This window comes from Myotis daubentonii, chromosome 10 (assembly GCF_963259705.1).
Source record: "Myotis daubentonii chromosome 10, mMyoDau2.1, whole genome shotgun sequence".
Lineage (NCBI taxonomy): Eukaryota > Metazoa > Chordata > Mammalia > Chiroptera > Vespertilionidae > Myotis > Myotis daubentonii.
Window position 1 is genome coordinate 71,672,068 of NC_081849.1, and position 27,823 is coordinate 71,699,890.

Genomic DNA, 27,823 nt, shown 5'->3' on the forward strand with positions numbered 1-27,823 from the left:
GAGCCATAACTTTATTAAAAAATGACCAATTGCTCAGGGAACACTAGTATTCCTAATAATAACAGAAGGAGCGTAATTAACAACAGTTAATTATAACCATCTGTTACCTCATTCAAGACAACTAAACTTTCATTATGCCCATTTATCAGCTGAAGGAAGAGAAGAAAAATATAATTTGCATACAGGCACACAGAGATTCCACTGCCTGAATTTATGATTGTGGATCTGAGATGTTCTGGGAATTTGCTTCTAAACCAATAAGGATGCCATGTTATCAAAGCCTGATTCTGGTGAAACAGAAAATACACACATCCCTAGTTTTTTGTTTTTGTTTTTTTAAATATATTTTATTGATTTTTTAAAGAGAGGAAGGGAGAGAGATAGAGAGTCAGAAACATCGATGAGAGAGAAACATCAATCAGCCGCCTCCTGCACATCTCCCACCGGGGATGTGCCCACAAGTCAGGTACATGCCCTTGACCAGAATCGAACCTGGGACCTTTCAGTCCGCAGGCCGACGCTCTATCCACTGAGCCAAACCGGTTTCGGCACACATCCCTAGTTTTATTGCACTTCACAGGTGTTGTGTTTTTTACAAATTGAAGGTAAGACCCTCTACCAGCAAAAAAGTTACAACTTGACTTATCGTGATACTTGCTTTACTGCAATACTTAAGTACTAGAGGCCCAATGCACGAAATTTGTGCACGGGGGGAGGGTGTGTGTGTGTGTGTGTGTGTGTGTGTGTGTGTGTCCTTACACCCAGCCTGCACCCTCTCCAATCTTGGACCGTTGCTGGCTCCCAACTGCTCGCCTGCCTGCCTGATTGCCCCTAACTGCTTCTGCCTGCCAACGTGATCACCCCCTAACTACTCCCCTGCCAGCCTGATCAACGCCGAACTGCTCCCCTGCTGGCCCGACTGCCCCTAACTGCCCTCCCCTGCTAGCCTGGTCACCCCCAACTGACCTCCCCTGCTGGCATGGTCGCCCACAACTGCCCTCTCCTGCCAGCCATCTTGTGTCCACATGGGGGTGGCCATCTTGTGTGTTGGAGTGATGGTCAACTTGCGTATTACCTCTTTATTAGATAGGATGGTCATCTGAAACCCAACCCGTGTACCTGTATTTTGCTTATACAGCAAAGAAAAACTTGCATTACTTCAAGAAACAAAAGAATCTACAATGAATACTGAGTAGGTTGCCACAAAATAGGATAGGCAATTTGGGAAGCTTTTCTAACTTCTCAGTGAGATTTTCAGAAAGACTTCACTGTTGCATTTGAAATAATTTGTTAGAAAATAACCTGATACATGTACATTGTAATAAGCAGAATTGTAAGATACACCCCAAGACTCCTGGCTGCTAGAGTACACACACCTCTGTTATTCAGTGGAACACTAATTTAGGCACTGCTGTGAAGGGATTTTGTAGATGCAATTAATTCCCTAAAAACTATACTATTTATGGGAGAGTTAAAGTAAGGAGATGATCAGATAAGTCTGACCTATCACAGGAGCCCTTTAAAAGCAAAGTTTCCTCTGGCTGGTCAAAGAAGTCAAGAGATTCGGTATAAAAGGATTCAACATGCCCTTGCTGGCAGGTAGATGGAGAGGGCCACGTGGAAAACAATGTGGGTGGGCTCTAGGAGGCCGGAGAGAGACAAACAAGGAAACTTGGGACCTCACTGTTACAACCAAGAGGAACTCAATTCCATCAACAACCTAAAAGAGCTTAGAAGTGGTTTTTCCCCAGAGGCTCGAGATGAGAATTTAGTTCAACCAAAACTTTAATTTAGCCTTGTGATATCCTCAGCACAGAAGCCAGCAACACAGTGTCTGGATTTCTGACCTACAGAACTATGAGATAATAAATTTATGATGTTGTAAGCCACTAAATCAGTGGTAATTTATTTTGCAGCAATAAAAAACTAATACATACAATGAAGTTTAAGTATAAAAACATATTCCATGGCCAAGTACAAGTAATTTCTAAACTTTTTTGCCTTTTTTAGAATACCTACATTTTATTTCAAAAACATTAGCAGGACAAAGATCAGAACTGAGGACATTGACATTAACATTAATTTATAGAAATTTTCATCAAGCAATGAGTCCTTACTCTGTGCCAGATCTTACTATTCTAAGTGCTCTATATGCATTAATTTATTCAATCCTTCGAATGATGTCATGAAGTAGACATTATTATTCCCATTTTACAGAAAAGTTAAAACTTTAAATATCTGATTTCCATTTCTTTAATCAGCCAGAGAAAACTCGCCCTTCTAAAGGACTCATGTGATTAGATGAGAACCACCTTGATATTGCTGTCAGGATATCCTGAAGCCAGATGATATGAAAAAATAAATAAGTTGAAATTCAGATGAGGAATAAAATATTTACAAGGATTCAAAGTGCCTCCACACAAAATACACATTAATTACCAAGGAAACACCACCTTAATCAAACAATCAAAGTGAACATTATCAGTAATGAGATAAAATCAAATCTTGTAACCTGACAGGATGCAATGAGAACACTGCATCATTTCTGTGATATTTCTGTCAGATACTCAACCTAAATCTATTCATGAAGAAACATTAAACAAATTGAACAAATAGTCTACAATCTTCAAAGGTCTTAAGATCATGAAAGTCAAAGAGTGAGAAACTGTTCCAGATGAAAGTTCAAGAGCAATGACAACTAATTGCAATATGTGATTCTGAACTGAATTCTTTTGCTCTGAAGTACATTATTGGAATAACTGGCCAATCTTGATAGAGTCTGAGTATCAGATTGAAGCAATAAATCAATTTTCTAATTTTGATGGTTGTACTGCGGTTTTGTAAAAGAATGTCTTTGTAGAAACTGCCCACTAAGATTCAGGGTGATCAAGTCACAAACTTACTCTCAAGTGTTTGGGAGGAAAAGAGGGAAAGTTCACTATATTTGCAATTTTTCTATAAATTAAAATTGCTTCCAAAATCTACACTAATAAAAGAGAGAGGTGCAAATTGACCATACATTTGCGACACCCACCAGCCAACCAAGAGTATGCAAATTAGCCCAACAAAGATGGTGGGTTAATTTGCATACACAGGCACTAAGCAACCGGGGGCGGGGCGGGAGGTTTGCCTTCAGCGCTGCCCCAGCCGCTCTGGGCCTCTGGGCAGCGTGGGAAGGCGGAAAGGCAGCTCCGGGCCGAGTGAAGTCGGTGCCGGCAGCCAGGGGAAGGAAGGCCCATTCCTGCATGAATCTCCATGCATTGAGCCTCTAGTTTTAAAATAAAATTTAAAAACATCCAATACTCTCGCCTTCTTGTAACTACCACATATAAAAAATAATCAGAACGACTAGCATGTCAGTACCAATGAATGTGGCTGTGATACAAAAAGAATTCTTAATTACCCAAGGCCATAAGTAAAAGCACCCTTAAAAGCTGTCTTAACACACTATATGCAGGAAACGTATTTGTACGTTTTACATATTTATACGTTCTACCAGTGTAGTAGAGCGCGGGACACGTATTAATACGTTTTTTATAGACTAGCGGTAGAATGCGGGTAACGTATAAATACGTAAACTAAAGCTATCGTAATTTTACTGAATGCTGCCATTTGCACAAAAAATTAGCAAAAATGGCCCGCGCCACCTCTTAGCGCGTGATAAAAACTACCCGCAAACAACATGTTAAACACCACTTTCTGTTTATTCCATGTCTACAGACTATGTAAGTTTTAAGAATATGCCACAGCTACATTTAACATGGATAAATATACCAAGTAAAATGTTGGGCAAAAGTACATAGATCAAAAAAGAAAAAAAGAACACATTCTGTATGTTTTCATCTAAAGAAAGTTCAAAAGCAAACAAACCTAATCTTTGAAATTAGAAGTAAGAACAGTGATTACTTCAGAAGGAAAGAAGAGGCAGAAATTGGGAGGAAGCATGAAGTAGGCTCCTGAGATGCTGGTAATTTTCTACTGTTTGACCTGGATTATATTTACAGAAGTGTTTTCCCTCTGTGATAATACATTGGAATACATATTTATGGTTTCTGTGCTTTTCTTTAGGTATAGTGTACTTTAATCAAAAGCTAAGAAAAAATAAAAGAAATACAAAGCTAACTAGATTAATTGTCCTAATTAAACACTCCACCTCTCCCTTAAGTACCCATAACCAAAGAACAGCTCTTATCTGTGAAAAAGTCATCCTCATCCATAAAGCAATCAGTTTCTATCTATATAAAAGCCTAATATGCAAACTGTTCCCTCAGGAGTTTGACCGACTGGGAGTTCGATCGCTCACTATGATGTGTGCTGACCACCAGGTGGCGGCACAGAATGAAGGCCCTGGAGGGCAGCCAGCAGCCAGGGAAGGGAGGCCACGGCCGGTGGCCGGCAGCCAGCAGCCACTAGGGAACCTACCCATGTGTGAATTTTGTGCACTGGGCCTCCTAAGGATATAAAAGATTGGTGAAGGCCACCATTCACCCAGCTATCTGTCAGATTAACTCTGACAGTCAATAGGATGACAACTCTTCTGCCTCAGACTTCATATGACTTCAATCTCTGATACAAACCTACAGTAGGTATTAGCAGTCTCCATACTTGGGCTCTGGTTTATGTTCTTGCAGATCTCAATCTATTTTTAAGCCCATAAACTTTTGCTCAGCAGAAGAAAGCAAACTAAAATTAACAGATCACCAACAGGTTATCAGGCATTTTACATGTATTCCTTTCTTTTTACTTCACAAAATTCCTTTGAAGTAAGTATTATATATACTTAAGACAAGAGAAAACTCATGTTCAAAAAGGTTACGTAATTTGGTCAAGATCACAGAGCTGGCTAAGGAAGAAATTTCTTCATCTGTAAAATGAGGATTCATGACAGTACCTTCTTTCATAGGGTTGTTGTAAAAATTAATTAATTGAACTAATAATGATAAAAAGGTTCATAACAGTGCCTGGCACACAGGATGTACTCAATAAAGGCTGGATCTTATTTAACACATTTCGTACCGCATAGAAATCTCTAAGACATACGCCAGGGACGGCACGTTTTGGGGAAAACTGCATGTTATTTAAATCATCATAACTACAGATCATAATGCACTTTAAGTGTCGTTTTTCAATAATTATAACATTTTTATTTACAAAAACAATTAAACAATTAAAGTTCCTAGTACTTTTTTAACGTATGGTACTGCGTAAAACGTTTTCTAAAAGCGCCAGGAACTTGGAAGACGAAGACTATTCAAATGACCAAAATACAATGTAACTGCAATGCTTTATGGGTTCATGCAATTATATAGTTTTTCGTAGATTGACCTGCACGGTTTCCACCAATGAGATCGCTTCATTCGATGTGGACAAGACAGTGTGTTGACATCTAAGGTCCATAACAGATGGCGGGTGAAAAACGAGAAAACTCGTGAGCGGTCCTTAACAGATGGCGCACGAAACATGAGAAAGCTCGTGAGCGGTATGAAAGGTGTTAAGAAGTAACATAGTATAATAGTTGTGAGCATATGCTATCGAGCCAGACACCATGGTTCTTTATTCATAAAATGTTACAATCTTTTTAAGTTTAGTTCTCAGGGACCATTTTTTTCCTATTATACAATCAATCACATGGCAAATAAGCAAAAGTAACTACTACGTACCGAAACACATTATTATATACTGTCTTTATGAATCCACTGATAGCTGAAGGACAGATAAGCAACCATTTCAGAACAATCTCTTCCTCATCAAAAAACAGTTTAAAAATACATGAAAAAATCTGAAATCTAAGAATGTCATGACACCATTTGAAGTAGTCAGAGATTACCTTGAGTTGGTCAGTTGCATGTGAGAGAGCTAAGTTATGAGTGAGGCATCAAAAGTCTTCCTGTACATTATGCAGCTTTTCTGTGCCAGATCCTTCTCTGCCCTGCTGCCTAATACCCACTCTTCCCATTCTTCAACATCCAGGAGCCATCCACCTAGCCCCAGGCTAAAAAATAAAATCAAAACCCCAGAAAACGCTGGGTCCTGGCTATAAAAAGCAGCTATGCTACTTTATTAAAATAATTCACCAATTATCAATGATCCTCTCAGAAATTATTTGTATTTTAAAAGAATATTTATTCGCCCGGCTGGCGTGGCTCAGTGGTTGAGCGTTGACCTATGAACCAGGAAGTCACGGTTCAACTCCTGGTCAGGGCACATGCCTGGATTGCAGGCTTGATGCTCAGTAGGGGCTTGCAGGAGGCAGCCAATCAATGATTCTCTCATCACTGATGTTCCTATCTGTCTCTCCCTCTCCCTTCCTCTCTGAAATCAATAAAAAAAATTTAAGTGTTTAAGTTTTTATTTTTTAAATATATTTTATTGATTTTTTACAGAGAGGAAGGGAGAGACATAGAGAGTTAGAAACATCAATGAGAGAGAAACATCGATCAGCTGCCTCCTGCACATCTCCTACTGGGGATATGCCCGCAACCCAGTACATGCCCTTAACCGGAATCGAACCCAGGACCTTTCAGTCCACAGGCCAACGCTCTATCCACTGAGCCAAACCGGTTTCGGCATTTTTTTAAAAAAAATATATTTTATTGATTTTTTTGTTAAGTTTTTATACCTTTCTGCTACTCTTCATTTTTATTTTAACAGAGTTCTAAATTTTCTACAATTAGAAAAAAAAGGGGGGGGGGGAACACTCCCAAGGCCAAGGGAAAAGACCTAAGTAAAGATAAATGAAAGTTTTCTAATCGGTTCAAAATTTATATTAATCCACAGATTTCTTCCATTTTATGGTGTATTAGCCTCAAAGGGCCAAATCAAAATTTCCATAATAAATTGTCAGCTTCCAACCTATCCCACATCATTTCTACGTGGAAAAATATTAAAAGGCATACTTTTTTTTTTTTTAAGCAGAATACTCACTCACCAGATGTCTGAGCTCTTTCAAATCCCGGCAGACAGTGTAGAAAACTCCAAGAAGAATATTAATGTAAGCAGCATAGAAATCAGCTGAATATTCTGGAGGATGATCGTGGGACAGGATCTTTTGAAGGTTCCCTGTTCCCAGGACACAAATGAACGTAGAATGATTAATACAGCACCCTACTTATATCTTCCAACATTTTATTACAAAGGTTTAAAATAGCAATAATTAAAGAAAAAAACTATTACAAGATTTTAACAGTAATACAAAAGTTGAAACTGAGGTAAAAACAATTATAAATCTAATGTTCTAAAAAAATTAAATGTTGCTTAACACAAATATTAAACAATGACATCTAAAGAAAATTTCAAGATCCTTATTACTGGCAAAATCATTATCAGAGACAAAAAATAACATAGATTCTATTTTCTTTTCCTGCCTATTAAGTATATCAACTTGCAAAAACAAAAAGGGGCACTACATAAACTAGGGCTACTACCACCACACTGGAAAATGCTCAGTTTTTTATAAATTAAAAGAATTTATAAATACTTTAATGAAAGTCATCATACTTTGTCATTCCCCTTTTGAAAAAACGTTTTCTTCCTACAATCTTGGCATCTTTATTTCTCTTCTATCTTAAAGTCTTTTTACAATATCATATATTTAGAGTCCCTAAACTTATATTTAATCTTGCTAGAAATATCATATTGTAGAAACAGTTATAGAGAAACAATCACCTATTATTCAAAATTTCCCAGTTACAGTAATGAATCCTTATTGCAATCCCCTTTGACTTCTTGGTGCAATGGTTTCTTTACACGTCTCAGTTAAGAGCCTTTTGAATATGACTTATACTTTAAACATAGTTCCACAGGGTTCAAGACTTTTGCAATACTTACAAGTAAAAACTCTTTTAGGATGTTCTGATCATGCCAATTTCCTTATTTACCATTCTGATTAAATGAGCATCTTTACCATAGCTACTATGACATTTAACAGCAGCTCCTGCCTTTAAGCACTCTCTTATTCTCTTGTTCCTCACAATAAGTTAGATACAGGTATGAGACCAAACAATTTGTGTGGATTATCAACAGATGTTCATAAACAGAAATTTAGAAGTAGCTATATCCAGGGGATCTTTTAAACAGGGCAGTTGATCCAAAAAATTATTTTTTTCAAAGTCTAGTTTTAGGTTTAGAATATTATTATTAACAGGTTCCAGACGGAAGACGGTTACTTGATTTGCATTTTTATGTCACAACTACCAAAAAAAAAAAAAATACAAAAAGTCAAAACTTGACTTTGGAATCTATGTATTTTTATAATCTAATAGCAAAATTTAAATGTAATGTCACTAAGTTGTTTTTTTTTAAACTATGCATGAGAAAATATTTGATATACAGAAAATGTCCAAAGGTGCAAACTTGGAGATAAAGATATTTTTATATGAAAGTCACCAAATAACTGGATAGATGGAAGGAGAGGGAAGGAAGGCAGGAAAGAAAGGATAAATTGTCAGATAGATGAACATACTTAGGCAAAAAAGACGGTCTATCCGTATATGGATAAGGCGATTTGGAAAACAATTAAGTCTCCAGTCCTGATGAAAGTCTGAAAAGAATTAGAATTCTTACTGTGTTGCTGTAAAAGTAAACCAGCTGCTCAGTTATAGACTACAGACAAAATCCCAGAGTACAACTCTAAGTAAGCCATGCCAGCTCAAAAGATCAAGACTCGTCAAATTTATTAAAAAATATTTCATCTCCACAGGATGCTAAAAACTGCATTAAGAGGTAGTAAATAAAGGAAATGAAAAATCATTTGACTGGTTTTCTGGTGCCTTAAAATTTCGCTATCAAAGTATGAACTAATACTCAAGAACTCAAGAGGAACTTCTGCTCCCAGTCATGAGAAAGTAAGAGGATTCAGAAATACTACCCACTAATAAATTAACTAAAACCTAGACAAAATATAGAAAACAACTATTTTTAGACATCATATAATAGGCACTATAGGGCGTGATACCTGAGAAAAGGGAACCAAATGAGTCCCATCGTCAGCCTGTCTTTCTAGCTAGAGGTAATTTTATTAGAGTTTCAAAAGAAGTCCATTCATCTCACTGAGTTAAAGAGACAGAGATGAGAGTAGAAGGAGCTAAGGCAGCTAGCATTTGCAGGGCAGAGTACATAAGAGAGCTATGTAAGAAAGAGCTCCAGAAATCTGCATAGGGGTTCCCGTTGAGTCTTGGCTGAATACCAATCTGTATATGAAAAGAGTAATACCCCCGAAGGACAAGAACAACTTCTGGGGGAAAACAATTATTGGAGAGCTGTAAGTCAAGCAGTTCCCAGAGTACACCCATGTGAATCATTCATGCTGCCACCTATAGAAGGGAAAAACTCTGCTGAATACATGGGGCGTTTAGCAGAGATCCCAGAAGGGCTATATCTTAAAAAATGGAGCTAAAATTAGCAGTGGAATAAAGGCTACTCAAGATCCTATCTCCAAAAACAGCTTTAGAATGGCCTTAAAAGCATCAAATATAGATAGCTTCAAGTTTAAATGCTTACCAAAAAGAAGTCCAACATGCAATAAAAAACACAATATCAATCAAAAATTCCTAAACACATGAAGAAGCATAATGAATACCCATAATAGAGAAAAATCAGTCAAGAGAAACAAACCCAAAATAAATGAGGTAATAGAATTAGTAGACAAGGGCATTCAAACTATTATAAATATGCTCATATGCTCAAGGATATAAAGGAAAACAAAAGTATAATGAGATATGAAAAGAATGAATGGGATTAACTGCAAATCTGACACACGAAAAAAAAGATCAGTGAACTTTTAAAGACACAGAAACAAAAACTATCCCAAATAAAACAGAGAAAACATATTTAAAATTTTAAAAAATAGAAATTCAGTTGGGCCCTGGCCAGTACTGCTAAGTGGTTGGGCCTGAACACTAGAGGGTCGCAGTTCAATTCTCTGTCAAGGGCACATACATGGGCTGCAGGCTGAATACCCGACCGGGGCTGGGCATGTACGGAAGGCAACCAATCAATGTCACTCTCTCACACAATGATGATTTTTTTCCTCTCTCTCTCCTCTCTCTTGCTCTCCCCTTACTCCCTTCCTTTCACTCGCTCTAAAAATCAATGAAAGCCCTAGCTGGTTTGGCTCAGCGGATAGCTGTCAGCCTGTGGACCAAAGGGTCCCAGGTTTGATTCCAGTCAAGGGCACGTACCTCGGTTGCAGGCTCCTCCCTGGCCCAGGCCCTGGTCAGGGCACATGCAGGAGGCAACCAGTCAATGTGTTTCCCTCACCTCAATGTTTATCTGTCCTTCCCTCTCTTTTACACTTTCCCTAAGAATCAATGGAAAAATATCCTCGGGTGAGGATTAATAAAAAATAAAGTAATAAATAAAAATAAATAAAAATCAATGAAAAAATATCCTCCAGTTAGGATAAAAAATTCAGTTGGACAAAATCAAGTGGTCTAAGATACATATAGTTCAATCCCAGAAAAAACGAAGAATGGCTAAGTTTTTTAAGAACTAATGGCTGAAAAATTTCCTAAATTGATGAAACTATACATTTATATATCCAAGAAGCTCAATAAATCTCAAGTAAAATAAACAACAAAAGACATTTTTCCTTGTCTTCTTATTTCTTTGAAGCCCAAATAATAAAGTATTATTGAGATTATAGTAAATATAGAAGAAAAATATTGGACAATAATGGCATAAAGGTGGTGAGAAAATTATGTCACTGAGATTTTCAAATTGTTATTATTAAAACATAACTTATGCTGATACAAAAACTAAACCAAAAACCTGATCAACTGCATTATAATCTACCTGAAGAAAAGATAAAATGCATTTCCATGAATAATATTCATGTGACAGAGATAAAAAAACAACAATTCCAAATTGTGACCCAGTGTCACTGCTGAGTGGAGAGGGTGCCCTCAATATCAGACACCATATTCCTAAAGATGACAATATGTATCAAATCATAACTAGATGATTCAACCACTAAAATTATCTTCCTGCCCTGGTTCCATGCTTACTCATTTTAACTCCAATTTCACTTATCAATTAATGCTTCCTTTCTGAAAGCCTTTTTGTGTGATTATGGTATTTTTGCTTAAAAAAAAATTCAATGTACTGGTAAAAGGCACTTGAATTTAATAATCAGATTAAATTTAGCTCTAGTTTTTATATATTTTCGAAAATCTATTATCTCACACTTTCTAAAATTGTTAAGATCACTTTAGTTCAGGTGGTTCTCAACCTTCTGGCCCTTTAAATACAGTTCCTCATGTTGTGACCCAACCATAAAATTATTTTCGTTGCTACTTCATAACTGTAATTTTGCTACTGTTATAAATCGTAATGTAAATATCTGATATGCGTGATGGTCTTAGGCGACCCCTGTGAAAGGGTCATTCGACTGCCAAAGGGGTCGCGACCCACAGGTTAAGAACCACTGCTTTAGTTAATTATGTCCTTAAATTATCTCCATCTATGCTATTTTGTATCTTTTCATGTTTTAAAATTTTAATTAAATTCTATAATTCATTATACCATACTTTAATCCAACTTCACTACAATGTGGAAAACCAGGATTTTTTTTATAATCCTAAATTTCTAAATAATTTTTCAATACTGAAGGCTAAAATGGGTCATGAAAACATTTAACTTCAGTGATGACATAGCTACAAAGAAAACTTTTTAATTAAATCCTTTGATTTATTCTTTTCTTCCTACCCATTTCTTTTCTCCTTATTTTGTAATTTTCATGAAAGAGAACCTATTGAAAATAAGGAATCCTTGCATCTATTTCGGGGTTCTTTTAAAATATATATTTTTATTGATTTCAGAGAGGAAGAGAGGGAGAGAGAGAAACATCAATGATGAGAGAGAATCATTGATTGGCTGCCTCCTGCATGCCTCACATTGGGGATCAAACTCACAACTGAACTGTGACCTCCTGGTTCATAGGTCAATGCTCAACCACAGAGCCAGCCAGCCTATTTTGGGTTTCTTTAAAAAAAAAAAAAAATATATATATATATATATATATATATATATATATATATATATATATATATATATATATTAGTTAACACTGAAGGTGTTTTTTTGTGGGGTTTTTTTTATTGCCGTTCTTGTGAAAATAAGCAAAAATGTGTTGATTTTAACAATGAATATTTACAGCTGATTAGTTCAGAAGGATAGTGTTGATGAGACCAAAGTCAAGGAATGCTATTTTTTCAGAGCGTGCTAACCACCTTATGCTTCACAGTTACAATCTCTGAATCAGAAATATTGAGTCTGTATAGTGACATCATAGTATTAATCTATAAAAGTATTCAAGAATACAAAAAGCTTTTCTTTTCTTCCAAAGATAAAACCATTAGGATCTATGAAGTTTAAGATTAAAGATAGACCAAAAAGAAATAAACACAAGGGCTAGTAATTGGTACTCCAAGAGTTACAGTAATAAAAATGAGATTTAAAAAATCAAAAAATACATCTCACACTGTACTTAAGGCAACTTCATGGTAAATAAAGATTTCAATACAATTTTAATGTGCTTTGCCAACCTCGTCTGATTCTTGAATGGATGCTACAAATGCAATAGATACATCTGTTTTGTTGTTGTAAATTCTCACCCAAGGATGTTTTTCCATGATATTTAGAGAGTGGAAGGGAGGGGGAGAGACAGAGAGAGAGAAACATCAATGTGAGAGAGACACATAGATTGGTTGCCTCCCACACATGCCCTGACCAGGGCCAGGGATCGAGCCTGCAACCAAGGCACATGCCCTTGAATCGAACCTGGGACCCTTCAGTCCACGAGCTATCCACTGAGCCAAACCTGCTAGGACAATATATACATCATAATGTACTAGCTAAAAAATGTAAAAACAAACCACTAGCACAAATATGTGAGAAGTGCTTATTTAAAAAATATTAGTAATTACAGAAAAATAACTCCTCCGAGTTCCAAAATAAAACCTCTATAAATGCAGAAAGACAAGCAACATTTTGAGATTGGATGTAAACTTTAACAGATTAAGACTTGGGAGTATTCCCATTTAAACATGCTAGCTTAATCCTCCACAGACTATTTTACTGAATATCACTTGTCAAAACAATGTTTTAAAATTTACCTATGCTATAATCAGGGAAATACAAGACAAATGGTTCAAAGCATCCAGTATTTGGACGGAATTTTTCCCAAATAATTTCACTGAGAAAGATAACAGTCACATTTCTGTCAGTCTGTAAAAGAAAAAAGTAATAAAATTAACTTGGCATTTAAAAATCTTAATCAGAGCAATTCCATTTGAATCTTTCTTTCAAATAAATCGGACAAAGTTCCAACATGTAACAAATTATTTGCATATTAACACACCATATTTAGAAAACCTAATCAAGGAGTTCATCTACTTGCAAATTTTTATACATAATTACATGGGAATTTCCATAAAACTTTTAGGTTAATTAGCATTTCAGTTATCCATGAATGCTAGGACTTACTTTATAGAAATTAAGAAACATACGCATAAATAGTTAAGACAAAACCTTTTTATGGGAATTTTCAAAGAAATCATTAGCTTTCAATTAATAAACAATCAAAAAAAGGCAAAACTTAACATCTCTCATCATTAAAATGGCTACAGTAATTCAGAAAAAAGAAATATGAGTTGAAGAAAAACAGATTAAGCCATATTATGTAACCACATATTATTGTTAGAAAAACTTAAAAGTTGTTTTAAAGAATATTTTCACACAAATTACTAAAATTGACTTTGCATATACATTAAAAACACAAACAACTCTGATCTAAAACACCACTGTTAAGTAAACAGATATCTTTTGAAGTGTATTTAGAAATTATAATTAGTATACAAAAAGAACATTGAGAACAGCCCACTGTATGTGTTATCCTATGCCCTATGCATGCTAGCTAGAATTTATCTGTAGATACCTCTGCATTTTCAACACCAATTTTAATTTTTCCCACATTCTTTTTGACATCTCCCAAGTTGACAAGCAGCTTCAACAGCAATTCTCTTTTCTGGTAGAGTGGAAATTGCTGTGCATCTTTTAATTTTCTTCAGTTTCCATAATTAAAACTAAAACAAAAGTGAATGCTGTTTTGTTCTATAACTATTCTTAGGACACTATCTCACAAATTATACTATACTTTGATAGTGATTTACTTTTTATTGATTCCTATATTCACTCCTCCCCCATTAATCCTCACCTGAGGATATTTTCCCATTGATTTTAGAGAGACTGGAAGGGGGAAGAGTTAGAGAAGAGAGAAACATCTATGTGAGAGAAACACATCGATTGGTTGCCTCCCGCACGTGCCCTGACCAGGGCTGGGGAAAAAGCCTGCAACAGAAGTACCTACCCTGATCAAAATTGAACCCAGGACCCTTCCATGACACTCTATCCACTGAGCCAAACTGGCTAAGGCTTGATTCCTATCTTATGTATAATCTTATATTCCAATTTTCATTATTTAGAAAAAATTATTTTGGCTAACAAAAGCAGCTAAGTTCAATAAGTTAAGAGTTCCACAAAAATTTAGCATGTTTATGAAAGAAAGAAAAATATTTTTACTTTCAAATGCTATTTTTATCTTATAAACGCATTAATTTTTAAGAATCCTTGAATTTATTTCTATAGGGATAAAAAAGCATGCTCTAAACACAATCTTGATTCAAAGCATTGAGTTGTTTTTGCTTTAAAATGATTATTCAAAAGCATTTTATAAAATCAGTTAAAAAGCATTTCATAAAATCAGTTTAAAATACTGAGATTAAAGAATTGTATTTGTCAGCATGAAAGGATTTTAAGTTGGTAATGTCCTCATCTGTTCATCTGAAAGTACTTCAATATACAATACCCATTCATTTTACTCAAATATTTAATATAAAAACTGGGAAATGCTTTTGCCATATTTCTCTGAAATGAAATACATTTTTTAAAAAAAAATCAAGCATGTTTTCAGAAATGTCAAATAGCGATTATCTTTTCTGATAGATGAACATTACTGTGCATCTTTTCATTTCCTTCAGTTTATATAATTAAAACTAAAACAAAAGTGAAAGGCCTAACTGCTGTAAAGGGAAGCGTAATCACCATTACTGAACATGAGGGGGAAAATGGGGTAAGCTATACTGAAAGGCAAGAGACAGCAGGAATGCACTCTGGATACCAGACAGGGAGTTCTAGACCAAAGCAATGGGAAATAGTGGATGTGGATGGAAACACAACAAAATAGTAGAAGACAGGAGACATCTGCTCACACAGGATGGGTCCCTGATCTCAGCAGTAAAACGCCAAGAATTAATCAAACTGGGAAAGGCTGGACTGTGTGAGGAAACTTCCAGGATAGGCCACCAAGAACTATAGTTAATTTCCTCCTGTCCTCTCCAGATTGGCCCTAGAATACTATTACTAACTGTGAATTTCAGGATTTAGCCTTAGGCACACAATTTCAGTGGCATTTGGAAAGTTTCTCTGTACTTCTAGCAGTTTCTCAAATGTGAGTAATGTATTTAACTTTTCAAGGTGGAAATGCTCTAAGCACTAGCTCCCCAAATATTTACTTAATTTTCGTTATAATGTTACTTAATACTTAAATAATACAGATATAGAACTAGGTAAATATAAACTATTTATGCTCAAAGCACTTAGAAAAATATAAAATCAGCCTGGCCGGTGTAGCTCAGTGGTTGCGCACGAACCAGGAGGTCATGCTTGGTTTGATTCCCCATCAGGGCACATGCCAGTGTTGCGGGCTCGATCATCAGCAGGGAGTGTGCAGGAGACAGCCGATCAATGATTCTCTCTCATCATTGATATTTCTATCCCTCTCCCTTCCTCTCTCTGAAATCAATAAAAATATTAGAAAAAAGGAAAATATAAAATCAACATAAATATGTAAGTTAGTGAAAAATTTAGAAAAGCAAAAAAATTTAAATTGACATTAACTGAATATGATAAATAATACTGTTTGTTCAAACTAAATCTTTGCTCACTTTGTGAACACAAGTCCAATAGGAATCAGCAAGTTCTTCTGAGTTGAGCATTCCTATATAACTGGTATTGGTGAACAATGAATTTTCTCACCAATTTTCCTTACTTAAACTATTGTAAAATCCTGGTTTTTGCAATAATATTTGGCTTTCACCCGACACATATGCACATGAAAAAAGATGCCTGCTCTTTATGTAGGCCATGACCCTTAGAATAGTCTTACTATTCAGTGACAACATAATTGTAAATTAAAATACAAAGCTGGTTCTAACACTGAGTGATGATGATACTGAACTCAAGGTGATCCAGACTAGACATAGAATTCTTTTTTTAAATTACTGAAATGAAAAGAAACTTTTAAAATTCTTGCAGGAAGTTCCAAGTTAAGTCCACTGCCATTTAGTCTAGCAAACAACTAAAATCTTTTACTAGAAGGCAGTGTTAGTCACAATTACAAATAAAAAGCTGAAAGTGAAGTTATCAAGTCACAAGTTGCTTTAACTTTGAAAAAACATTAATGTCACTCATAATAGAGAAACGCAAATTAATATATTAAGACTAGAGGCCTGGTGCACAAATTTGTGCACAGGTGGGGTTCCTCAGCCTGGCCGGTGATTGGGGCCAATGGGGGAGATGAGGGGGCCGGATGGCCAGAGGGAGGGACCACGGGAGGTTGGCCAGCCAGGGGGAGGGTCCACAGGAGGTTGGCTGGCCACAGGGGTTAGGGACCACGGGAGGTTGGCTGGTCAGCCCTCCCCCAATCAGGGCAGATCAGGAGGGCCAGCCAGCTGGAGGGACGGACCACGAGAGGTTGGCCAGCCCGAGGGGGGAGGTGGAGCAGGGACCATGGGAGTTTGGCCAGACGAGGGGGGTGGGAGGGGATGCTGGGGGGTAGGGATCATGGGAGGTTGGCTGTGGGAGTGCACTGACCACTTGGGGGCAGCTCCTGCATTGAGCGTCTGCCCTCTGGTGGTCAGTGTGCATTATAGCAACTGGTCAACCAGTCATTTGGTTGCTTAGGCTTTTATATATATAGACTAGAGGCCTGGTGCACAAAAATTTGTGCACTCGGGGGGGCGGGGGGGATCCCTCAGCCCAGCCTGTGCCCTCTCGCAGTCTGGGACCCCTCGGGAGATAACGACCTGCTGGCTTAGGCCTGCTCCAGGGTGGCAGAGGGCAGGCCCAACCCTAGGTGCAGCCCCTGGTTGGGCTCACAGCAGGGCCGATTGGGGAGTTGGGGCGCCGCCCCCTGTCATGCACAGAGCAGGGCGGGTTGGGAGGTTGCGATGCCACCCTCAGTCACGCTCAGGGTAGGGCCAATTGGGGGGTTGGGGCACCGCCCCCTGTCACACTCAAGACAGGGTCGATGGGGAGGTTGAGGTGCCACCCCGTCACGCACAGAGCAGGACCAATCAGGGGGTTGGGGCGCTGCCCCCTGTCACGCACAGAGCAGGGCCAATCAGGGGGTTGGGGCTCCGTACCCTGTCACGCACAGAGCAGGGCCCATCAGGGGGTTGGGGAGCTCCCCCGTCACGCACAGAGCAGGGCCGATCAGGGGGTTGAGGAACTCCCCCGTCACTCACAGAGTAGGGACGATAGGGGAGTTGGGGCACCGCCCCCAGTCACACACAAAGCAGGGCGGATCAGGGGGTTGGGGCGTCACCCTCTATCACCCACAGAGCAGGGCCGATCAGGGGGTTGGGGCGCTGCCACTGTCACACTCAGGGCAGGGCCGATGGGGAGGTTATGGCTCTACCCCATCACACATAGAGCAGGGCCCGTGGGGTGGGGGTTGGGGCGCCGCCTGGATCAGGGTGGGGGTCCCCACTGGGGTGCCTGGCCAGCCTGGGTGAGGAGATGATGGCTGTTTGCAGCTGGTCACACACCCTTCAGGGTGGGGGTCCCCACTGGGGTGCCTGGCCAGTCTGGGTGAGGGGCTGAGGGCTGTTTTCAGGCTGGCGGGTGACTGAAGCTCCCAACTGCTCCTTTTTTTCTTTGTTTTTTATTCTGGGCCAGCTTTAGCTTTGAGGCTTGGCTCCAGCTCTTAGGCCTCCGCTGCTGAAAGCAGGTTTCTGGCCTTTGTTTACCTTCTGTATTTGAAACAATGTTGCGATCCTGCTGGCTGAAGCCCGACGAACTAAAGCAGGTTTCTGGGGTTTTGTTTAGCTTCTATATTTGTAACACAGTTGCTTAGAGTTGCAGCTCAGAGGCCTGCAGCGGCAGGCGGGGAACGTTGGAGTCCTCTGTCACTGAAGCAAGCAAGCCTCATGTTAGTTTCAAGCTGCCTGGCTGCCGGCCGCCATCTTGGCTGGCAGTTAATTTGCATATTGCCCTGATTAGCCAATGGGAAGGGTAGCGGTTGTACGCTAATTTCCATGTTTCTCTTTTGTTAGATAGGATGTCATTTCTCACCTATCAAATTGGCAAAAGGAAAAAAGTTGACAACACAGTCTATTGATTAGGCAATAGAGGAAAAAGATCTCAAACATTACTTACCAATTCTTGTAACCTAAGAAACCCAGGCAAAATATTCGCTTCCATATCTCTTAGATATTCTGCTTTATCTAGAACCTTATAAAAAAAAATGCAGGATCAATCAATTTGCAAAGCCCTTTAGAAAACATTTACCATTATGTTACACATATTATAAAGATTGATAATATACAATTCAAGACTTGAACTTGCCATGTTGAAAAGAAAAAATTTAATTTTTGCTATTTACATTTGTGGGAGACATTTTAAATAGGTAAAATAAGTTTAAAAAATGGACTATTTATAACATATTTTAACTCAAATTTCTAAATAGAAAATGAGTCATTTTGGCCTACATTAAAAAGGTTTATTTTACAGGTATACTATAAAAAAGATAAGGATGCAAGATGCTCTAAGGACATTTTCTTAGGTTTCTAAGAAATACAATCATGTGCATTTTTTATTCCATTTGATAAAAAGATAAATGTCTACTATGAAGCAAAAACTATAGCTATTTCTGACCCAAGCAAGGGAGAGACAGAAAATTCTGAATTTCATCATGTAAAACTTCTTTCTTTCCCAATATATTTTTATTTCAGAGAGGAAGGGAGTGGGAGAGAGATAGAAACATCAGTGATGACAGAAAATCATTGATTGGCTGCCTCCTGCACACCTCACACTGGGGATTGAGCCTGCAACCTGGGCATGTGCCCTGACCAGGAATTGAACCCTGACCTCCTGGTTCATAGGTTGATGCTCAATCACTGAGCCACCTCAGCCGGGCTATCATGTGAAATTTTTATTGCTTGAACTTTAACTGCATGTTAAATCCTGTTTAACTGGCAAACGAATCATGTTAAAAAAGATAAAATTTTTGATCAGTGTGAAGACAATGCTATTGGGACTGTTTTTTCTTTAAGGTACTTATTTTTTAGAGATATATAGTATATACACTATATAGAGAGAAAAGTAGATGTATAAAGGTTTAAGAATGACATATATGTGATATACATATATAGTAGGTATATGTAAAACAGATATAGTATATATATGTATTTTCATGGAGAACATGAAAATAGGAGATGATATAATGGAATTAAATACTTACAATATATACAGTCTGATCCTTGAGACTTTTAGCCTTGGTTACTTGTTTAAACAAGCGAACGAAGTCATTAAATGTGTCACAGGTTATCTGAGTAGAACATCCATCCTCTGAAGAACTAAGGTAATTCAACCGGTTTAAAATTTGTTCCAAAAGCAGCTTCAACGTAAAACATTCAACACAATTCACAAAGACATGTGGGAGCTGAAAACAAACAAAAAAGTGTAAATAGAAAAGAAAACACATACACAAGTATGGCTTTGCTAGGTATTTCCCATTTACCCTTCAGAACCAATACCCCATAATCTTCCAACCTACTCTGTGACCCAGGAGTCTGAACATTACACACTGTATCGCCCAGACTCTCTCTTCTTTTCTAGCACTGACTGGATTCAGCCAATAGGAAGAACCAGCAAGAGACTGAAGGAAGTAGAGGAGTAAGAGAGTGAAGTTGAACAGTTATTCCTTTGATTCCCAGCCCCACGCCTCAGAGGTCCACAATTTGACAGTGGCTATGACCTCCTATCAAAAGCCACAGTCCCAGTTGGGCAGCTCATATTCAAAGGCTACAGTTCTTGCTGGGGTCTGGTAACAACTCCTTTCTCTGGCTAGTTCAGGTCTGGGAGGGGTAAAGACTATCACTGCTTCACCATTCCTTATTGGTTCCTTAACATTTCTTCAACCTTTGTAAAATAGTCTCTTTATTAAACTTAATTATTTAAGTTTGCCCTTTGTTTCCTACAGGGATTCAAAGTAAACTTGTATTTTCTTCTACAGAATTCTTATAAAGAAACCCAAGTACATTTGAATGTGAAAATTTTTAGTAGAAATTTCACATTTAGAATTTTAGATAATGTCCTTAATGCTGAATGAACCTAGATTTTTTTTAAAAAAAGGATTTTGAGTTAGAAACCATCGTAACCTTCCTAGAGCAGCGGTCACCAACCTTTCGGACCTCATGGACCACCAGTGGTCCACAGACCACTGGTTGGCGACCACTGTTCCAAAGGTTTCCTTAAACCAGAGGTCGCCAACCTTTCAGACCTCATGGAACTGAATTAGTTATGGCTATGATTAAAGGTAGATGAAGTCAAGACATTAATAATGTAGAATGAATAGAACACATTTACCAGTTCAATTTACTGAAAGAGTAAGGATGAGTAAGGAATAAAGGGAAAGTTTTTTGACAACTATGTTAATATTGAGACCATTCACTTTGATAGACAATATGGGGAAGAAGGGAGGGTAAAGGAGATATAGTAGGTTTTGTATATGTGGAGATTCAGAATTATCAATATCAGTATTATGAAAACAATGGAAAAGAAACATTTTAATATTTTTTGAAGAATTTTTCTTCATGTGTGTTTTTCCCCAAATATTATCAGCCAATGAAAGTTAAAAATAAAAAATAATTAACATCAAGGCTCAAGTTATCTAACAATCCCTTCTGAAGTTTACAGTCTTTGAAGGTATTCAAACAAAAGTTGGTCAAAAATGTTTTATGTAGATGACAAGTGCCCCAGTGCACAGATCTGTGCACATAGAAAGGAAATTAATTAGAAGGTGGCTGGCAGGGCAGGACTGGGCAGGGCGGGAATGGGCAAGATGGGCTGGACATGCCCTGGAGCCAACCTCCCGAGGTCCCTCCCCAGCCAGCCGCACCTGGGGCGGCGTTGCGGCTCAAAGGTCATATGTGCAGTGAGCAAGGTGCCTCCAGCAGGTGGGGTCCATTGGCCTGGCCTGCAGAGATGGGGCCGAAACCGGCTCTCTGACACCCCACAAGGGGTCCCAGATTGTGAGGGCGGTTCTTGGGTGACAAACCCCAGAATCGGGCTCCCTCCTCTCTGGTTCCAGGTGCATCACCAGAGAACTGTCGCTGCCAAGTCACTGCAGCTCAGCAGCTCCTGTGTTGAGCATCTGCTCCCTGGTGGTCAGTGCGCATCATATCTACCAGCAGGTCAGATGGTCCCTTAGCCTTTTATATATAGACTAGAGGCCCGGTGCACAAAAATTTGTGCACTCGGGGGGGAAGGGGAGGACCCTCAGCCCAGCCTGTGCCCTCTCACAGTCTGGGACCCCTCAGGGGATGACCACCTGCTAGCTTAGGCCTGCTCCCGGGGGGATTGGGCCTAAGATGGCAATCAGACATCCCTCTGGCAGCCCGGCAGCCCTCTTGCCAGCGGGGAGCAGGCCTAAACTGCAATCGGACATCCTTAGCGCTGCTGAGGAGGCAGGAGAGGCTCCCACCACCACCACTGTACTGGTAGCCATCAGCCTGGCTTGTGGCTGAGCAGAGCTCCTCCCATGTGAGAGCGCCCGGACCACCAGAGGGCAGCTCCTGCATTGAGCATCTTCCCCCTGGTGGTCAGTGTGTGTCATAGTGACCAGTCATTCCCAGTCTTTCTGCTGTTAGGGTCAGTTTTCATATTACCCTTTTACTATATAGGATAGAGGCCTGGTGCATGGGTGGGGGCCGAATGGTTTTCCCTGAAGGGTGTCCTGGATCAGGGTGGGGGTCCCCACTGGGGTGCCTGGCCAGCCTGGATGAGGGGATGATGCCTGTTTGCAGCTGGTTACACCCCCTTCAGGGTGGGGGTCCCCACTGGGGTGCTTGGCCAGTCTGGGTGAGGGGCTGAGGGCCGTTTTCAGGCTGGCGGGTGACTGAAGCTCCCAACTTCTCCTTTTTTTCTTTCTTTCTTTTTTTTTTTTTTTTTTTTTATTCTGGGATTTATTTACCTTCTGTGGCTGTCACTGGAACTGAGAGCCGGCTTTAGCTCTGAGCCTCGGCTCCAGCTCTGAGACCTCGGCTGCTGAAAGCAGGTATCTGGGTTTGTTTGGGTTCTATAATTGTAACACTGTTGCGGTCCTGCTTGCTCCAGCTCTGAGGGCTGAAAGCAGGTTTCTGGGGTTTGTTTAGGTTCTATAATTGCAACATTGTTTCTTACAGTGCAAGCTCAGAGGCCGGCAGCGGCAAGCAGGGAACCTTGGCTTCCTCCATCACTGGAGCAAGCCTCCTGTTGGCTTCAGCTGCCTGGCTGCCGGCCGCCATCTTGGTTGGCAGTTAATTTGCATATCTCGCTGATTAGCCCATGGGAAGGGTAGCAAAGTTATGGTTAATTACCATGTTTCTCTATTATTAGATAGGATAGGTAGATATTCCTTCAGAGAAAGGTAAACTGGACTAAAGACTGTGAGCACAAATCAATTAACACGGAGTTTGGGGTTATTCTTTTTTGGGGGGAGAGGGGATTTATTCTTACCTCTAAAGTTTTTAACAAAGTTTGTGTGACATAGGTCTTTCCACTGGCAGTATGTCCATAAATAAAAATGGATGGAAAGCTGAAATGATGTCTCTAGAGAAGAAAAGATGATTATCAGACTGTACATACAAAACAGAAAATAAACATTTATTAGCTCGCAAGAAAGTTTTATGTGGTAAAGTAAAATATTCAATTCAAATTATTTTAGCAGTGAGCATAAAGTGGTGTCATCACCACACTTCGAATTTACTTGCATTCAAGTCTAAGCACTTACTCTGTTAAGAAATTAAAATTTCTGAAAAATTATATTTGGCTTATTATATACTACATATACTCATACTTTTTATATTATTATATATATAATAAAAACTCTTATATTTTCAAAGGAGATTTTATAGGATATTTAAGAGATTTTTCAAGGATAATTTTGATCACATTAAGGTGAGAGCAAAACATCCATTAGCTGCCTCCTGCATGCCCCACACTTGGAATCGGCCTGCAACCCCGGCATGTGCTTGGCATGAACCCACCATCTTGGGGTACACAGGACAATGCCCAACCAACTGAGCCACCCAGCCAGGCTATCCATTTTTATCTAATTCCTTTTATAAAGACTACTAGAGGCCCAGTGCACGAAATTCATGCATGAGGGAGGGGGTCCCCTCAGCGCAGCCTACACCCTCTCCAATCCAGGACCCCTTGGGGGATGTCCGACTGCCTGTTTAGGCCTGATCCTGAGGATCGGGCCTAAACCGGCAGTCGGACATCCCTCTCACAATCCTGGTCGGCTGGCTCCTAATTGCTCACCTGCCTGCCTGATCACCCCTAACTGCCCCCCCCCCCCCGCCGCCAGCCTGATCACCCCTAATTCCCCCTCTGCCAGCCTGGTCGCCCCCAACTGCCCTCCTCTGCCAGCCTGGTTGCCCCTAACTGCCTCCTCCCCCCCGCCAGCCTGGTCGCCCCACTAAGCCCCCTGCCGGCCTGGTCACCCCATGCAGCCTGCTTGTTCAGTCGTTTGGTCGTCCTTCACTAACCCCCCTGCCGACCTGGTGATAGGCAGCCATCTTGTGAGGGTGTGAGGGTCAATTTGCATATCGCCTCTTTATTATATAGGATAAGATAATCCCACATAAGCTGCAACTTCATTATACATTTTAAAGCTTTGAAACTAAACAAATGTAATCACTGGGTTAGAATAACGTCAAGGGTCCTCTCTTAAAAAAAACTTACAGGATACTTTCAAGTTATGCATATTAAACTTACCTCATCAAAAAAGATAAAATTTACATAGCATACATTTCAAAATACATATTTCCAAGATTCTCCTGCAGGGCATTAAGAGTCAACTGCCTAGCAAAAAGTAATACTACAAATGTATTTCAGTGATAAAATGAATATTTATTAGAAACCTTTTAAATGCTGAAAACAATGATGCACTGAAGAGTATAAATATCAGTTAAAGCCCTGACCGGTTTGGCTCCATGGCTAGAGCGTCGGCCTGCGGACTGAAGGGTCCTGGGTTTGATTCCAGTCAAGGGCATGTACCTTGGTTGTGGGCACATCCCCAGTGGGGGGTGTGCAGGAGGCAGCTGGTTGATGTTTCTCTCTCATCGATGTTTCTAACTCTCTATCCCTCTCCCTTCCTCTCTGTGAAAAATCAATAAAATATATTTTAAATAAGTAAATAAATAAATATCAGTTAAAGCCAAAATCTGCTTTGGAGAAGTTCAGAGTCTAGTGAGAAGACATACATTTTTAAAAAAATTACAAGAAAACTGGATGATGCCATTTTCATTGAGTCTCTATGATCATCATGTAACACTACAATAGTCATAAAAAACATTTATTACACTAGAGACCCAGTGCATGACATTCGTGCTCTGGGGGTGGGGGTGGAGGAATAGGGGCGGGGGGTAGGGGCATACATCCCTCAACTAGACCTGCGACCTCTTGCTGCCCGGGACCCCTTGGGGGATGTCCACCTGTTGGGTCCTTAGCGCTGCCACAGAAGCAAGAGAGGCTCCTGCCACTGGCCGTGGCACTCGACAGCCGTGAGCCCGGCTTCTGGCTGAGCAGTGCTCCCCCTGTGGGAACGCACTGACCACCAGGGGGCAAATCCTGTGTTGAGCATCTACCCCCTGAGAGTCAGTGCCCGTCATAGTGACCGGTCATTCCACCATTCGGTCGATTTGCATATTAGGGTTTTATTATATAGGATTCTAGCCACTAAGTTATACATTTCCTTTTGTAAGACAAATTGAAAATCAGATGTATACAGAAAAAAAATGTCTAAATAAACTAAAAATTGATATTTTAATATATTAATCCCTTTTTAATAATGTATCTAACAATCTTGTAAATTAACTGGCTCAAAAATTCTGTCCCAGCCCTAGCCAGTTTTGCTCAGAGCATCAGCCTGCGAACTAAAAGGTCCCAGGTTCGATTCCGGTCAAGGGCACATGCCGGGGTTGTGGGCTCAATCCCCAGTGAGGGACTTGCAGGAGGCAGCTGATCCATGATTCTCTCTCATCATGGATGTTTCTATCTGTCTCTCTCCCTCTTCCTTCCTCTCTGAAATCAATAAAAATATATTAAAAAAAAATCCTGTCCCAATAATTAAACACACGCTTGCTTATAATTGTCACTATACAAACAATGCCAGAAGCCAATTTCAGCATGTCATAATTGCAAGAGTTTCATCAAAAGGTTGATGGAACTTGGGGACCCAACAAGGGCTGAGTCACATATGTTGTCACCTGTTGGGAATGGCTGAGGGCATTTCCCCAAACCTGAAAAGGGATGACTGCTTGCTGCCAGATAGCTCAGGGCATCTTAAGCTACATGTTATTGCCTCCTACTGGCCAAACACCTGAACAGCCGTAGGCAAATTCATCCAATAATGGATTCTGTACCTAACCCTACCCTTTGAAGTGTATATCTCCACCTTGCCTTAGGACAATTTGTGTTAATAAATAGCAAGGGGTCCTGAGACAAGGAGATCTTAGTTTCTTTAGCTAGGCTCCTCTGACTCCCTATAATGCCTTTCAAAATTATATTTCATCTCTGGACTCTTTATTAAGTTATACACAGCCCTTCTCCAGATTGCTGAACCCTTCTAGAGGCTGGAACAAGAACCCTGTCAAATACTATATTTCACCTTTAAAGAAAAGGAATCAAATCCAAGCCTGATTCATTACGTCTACAGGATGCGTAGGAATCGAAAGGCCTCCCCAAAGGTGAGCACATAATAAAAAATAGATGAAGTCCTGCACTGGTGACGGCTACCTCCTGCCTATGAAAAGGACTCCCCTGGCTGTGTCCCCCCAAGAGAAGACGACACTTAACCTCTTCTGTCCGACAGCATCTGCCCGCTAGCCTGCCAGGGTCGCCCCGGCCTCCTCGGGGCTGGTACCATCCTGGAAAAGCCGCTGAGCTTTCGAACCAGAAGCACCGCCTGGCCCCTCGGGGATCTACCCACACGGACTTACACCGAGTGCCCCACTGGAACGTGCGAACTTGCACTGGAGTAACTGACACTCTGCAAACCCTCCTGTTCAGGTGGAGACGATAACACCCTGCTCAGCGGCGGGGAGATAAGCAGCAGCTGCTCGCCCTACCCGGTTTGGCTCAGTGGCGGACTTAACGGTCCCCGGTTCGATTCAGGTCAAGGGCATTTACCTTGGTTGCAGGCACATCCCCAGTGGGGGGTGGGCGGGGTTACAGGAGGCAGCTGATCGATGTTTCTCTCTCATCGATGTTTCTAACTCCTTACCCCACTCCCTTCCTCTCTGTAAAAAATCAATAAAATATATTTGGGGAAAAAAAAAGAAGAAGCAACTGCTCCTGGCTACTCTGAGTTCTCCCGAGGGTGGCGCGTGGGAACGCACTGGTCCCGCACCCACATCCTGCCGCGCAGGCCGGTCCTTCCGGTGCAGTTTTCTCGAGTAAAAGGGGGTCCAACACAAGTTCTTTAGTGCAAAGGAAAAGGGGGGGACGGACAACACGCCCTATCTCAACGCAACCGACGGTCTATTCACCCTCGATCCACACGCGGAATGTGTTTTAAAAAGAAACACATCGCAAGACCACGGAAACGTTTGCCTCCGGGACTTGGACAACAGAGCTTGAGCACAATACCTCTCCGAACAGGGACTGCAACGTGGACACTTGGGACTCGCGACAAAGCACCACGTTTTCCACGTGCGGCATTCTGGCGGCTGCCGGGGACGGCGCAGCCCGCGGCCAGCGGGTCTCACGGAGCAAACCGCCGCGTCACCTCCACACCGCGGCCCCGCTCCCGCCGGAAAACCGGCGGCCGGGTTGTGGGCGGGGCCGGCGCGCGCGTGCGTCCTCGTGACGTCAGCGCGCGCGCGTAGTTTGGCCCCGCCTTAGGCTCCCGTGTGGTTTCCTGCGGGAGAGTTTCGCTGAGGCTCAGGCTGCTTGGGGTGCGCGTTTCTACCCGCGACCCTTGCCATCCGAAAGGCCGAGGAGAGGACGCGGGGGTGGGCGAACAGAGATGGGACTGAAAGAGCTCAGGGGGCTCTGTGGGCTCCCCGCGTTCCGCGGAACCCTGGCTTCCATTTTCCCTGCTTGAGGCCCCAAATTTAGAAACTTTGATGACCCGGGAGCCTGACACCTGGAGGAAGAGACATCCCGCACTGGGGACTGAACCTGCAACCTGACCGGGAATCGAACCGTGACCTCCTGGTTCACAGGTGGATGCTCCACCCACCACTGAGCCAGGCTGGCCCGGGCTTCAGGAAGGTTTTGTTTTGGCAAGTTAATAATGGGATGTTATGAAAGTAATTTAATTGTATTGTCACTCCCTGCGCAAACCCTTTTATCTTATTCCCCTCCCAACCAGAGCCTCGAAATGAATAAGACCCTGGGGATTCCTGCTCTTTGCCACACCCCTTACTCATCTCCGCTTCTCTTCCTTCAGCCCACTCACTCTCCGTCAGCTGCACTGGCTGCTCCTCCTGGACCC

At 40.8% G+C, this 27,823-nt stretch overlaps 1 protein-coding gene across 3 annotated transcripts in view; it reads right to left on the reverse strand.

Annotated features, from left to right (window-relative positions):
• Nucleotides 1–27,180, reverse strand: part of ORC5 (origin recognition complex subunit 5) — a 74,785-nt gene extending 47,605 nt beyond the window's left edge. For 2 of the 3 annotated variants that reach the window (XM_059712769.1, XM_059712767.1), the window contains exons 1-6: nt 26,974–27,179; nt 22,837–22,929; nt 19,580–19,780; nt 18,496–18,570; nt 13,113–13,224; nt 6,929–7,059 (exon numbers count right to left, since the gene is read on the reverse strand). In XM_059712769.1, coding sequence (XP_059568752.1) covers nt 6,929–7,059; nt 13,113–13,224; nt 18,496–18,570; nt 19,580–19,780; nt 22,837–22,929; nt 26,974–27,045 — 684 coding nt within the window. In that variant the 5' untranslated portion in view covers nt 27,046–27,179. Of the gene's footprint in view, nt 1–6,928; nt 7,060–13,112; nt 13,225–18,495; nt 18,571–19,579; nt 19,781–22,836; nt 22,930–26,973 lie in introns of all 3 variants that reach the window. The other variant, XM_059712768.1, reaches the window with a different exon arrangement.
• Between the last annotated feature and the right edge of the window lie 643 nt (nt 27,181–27,823).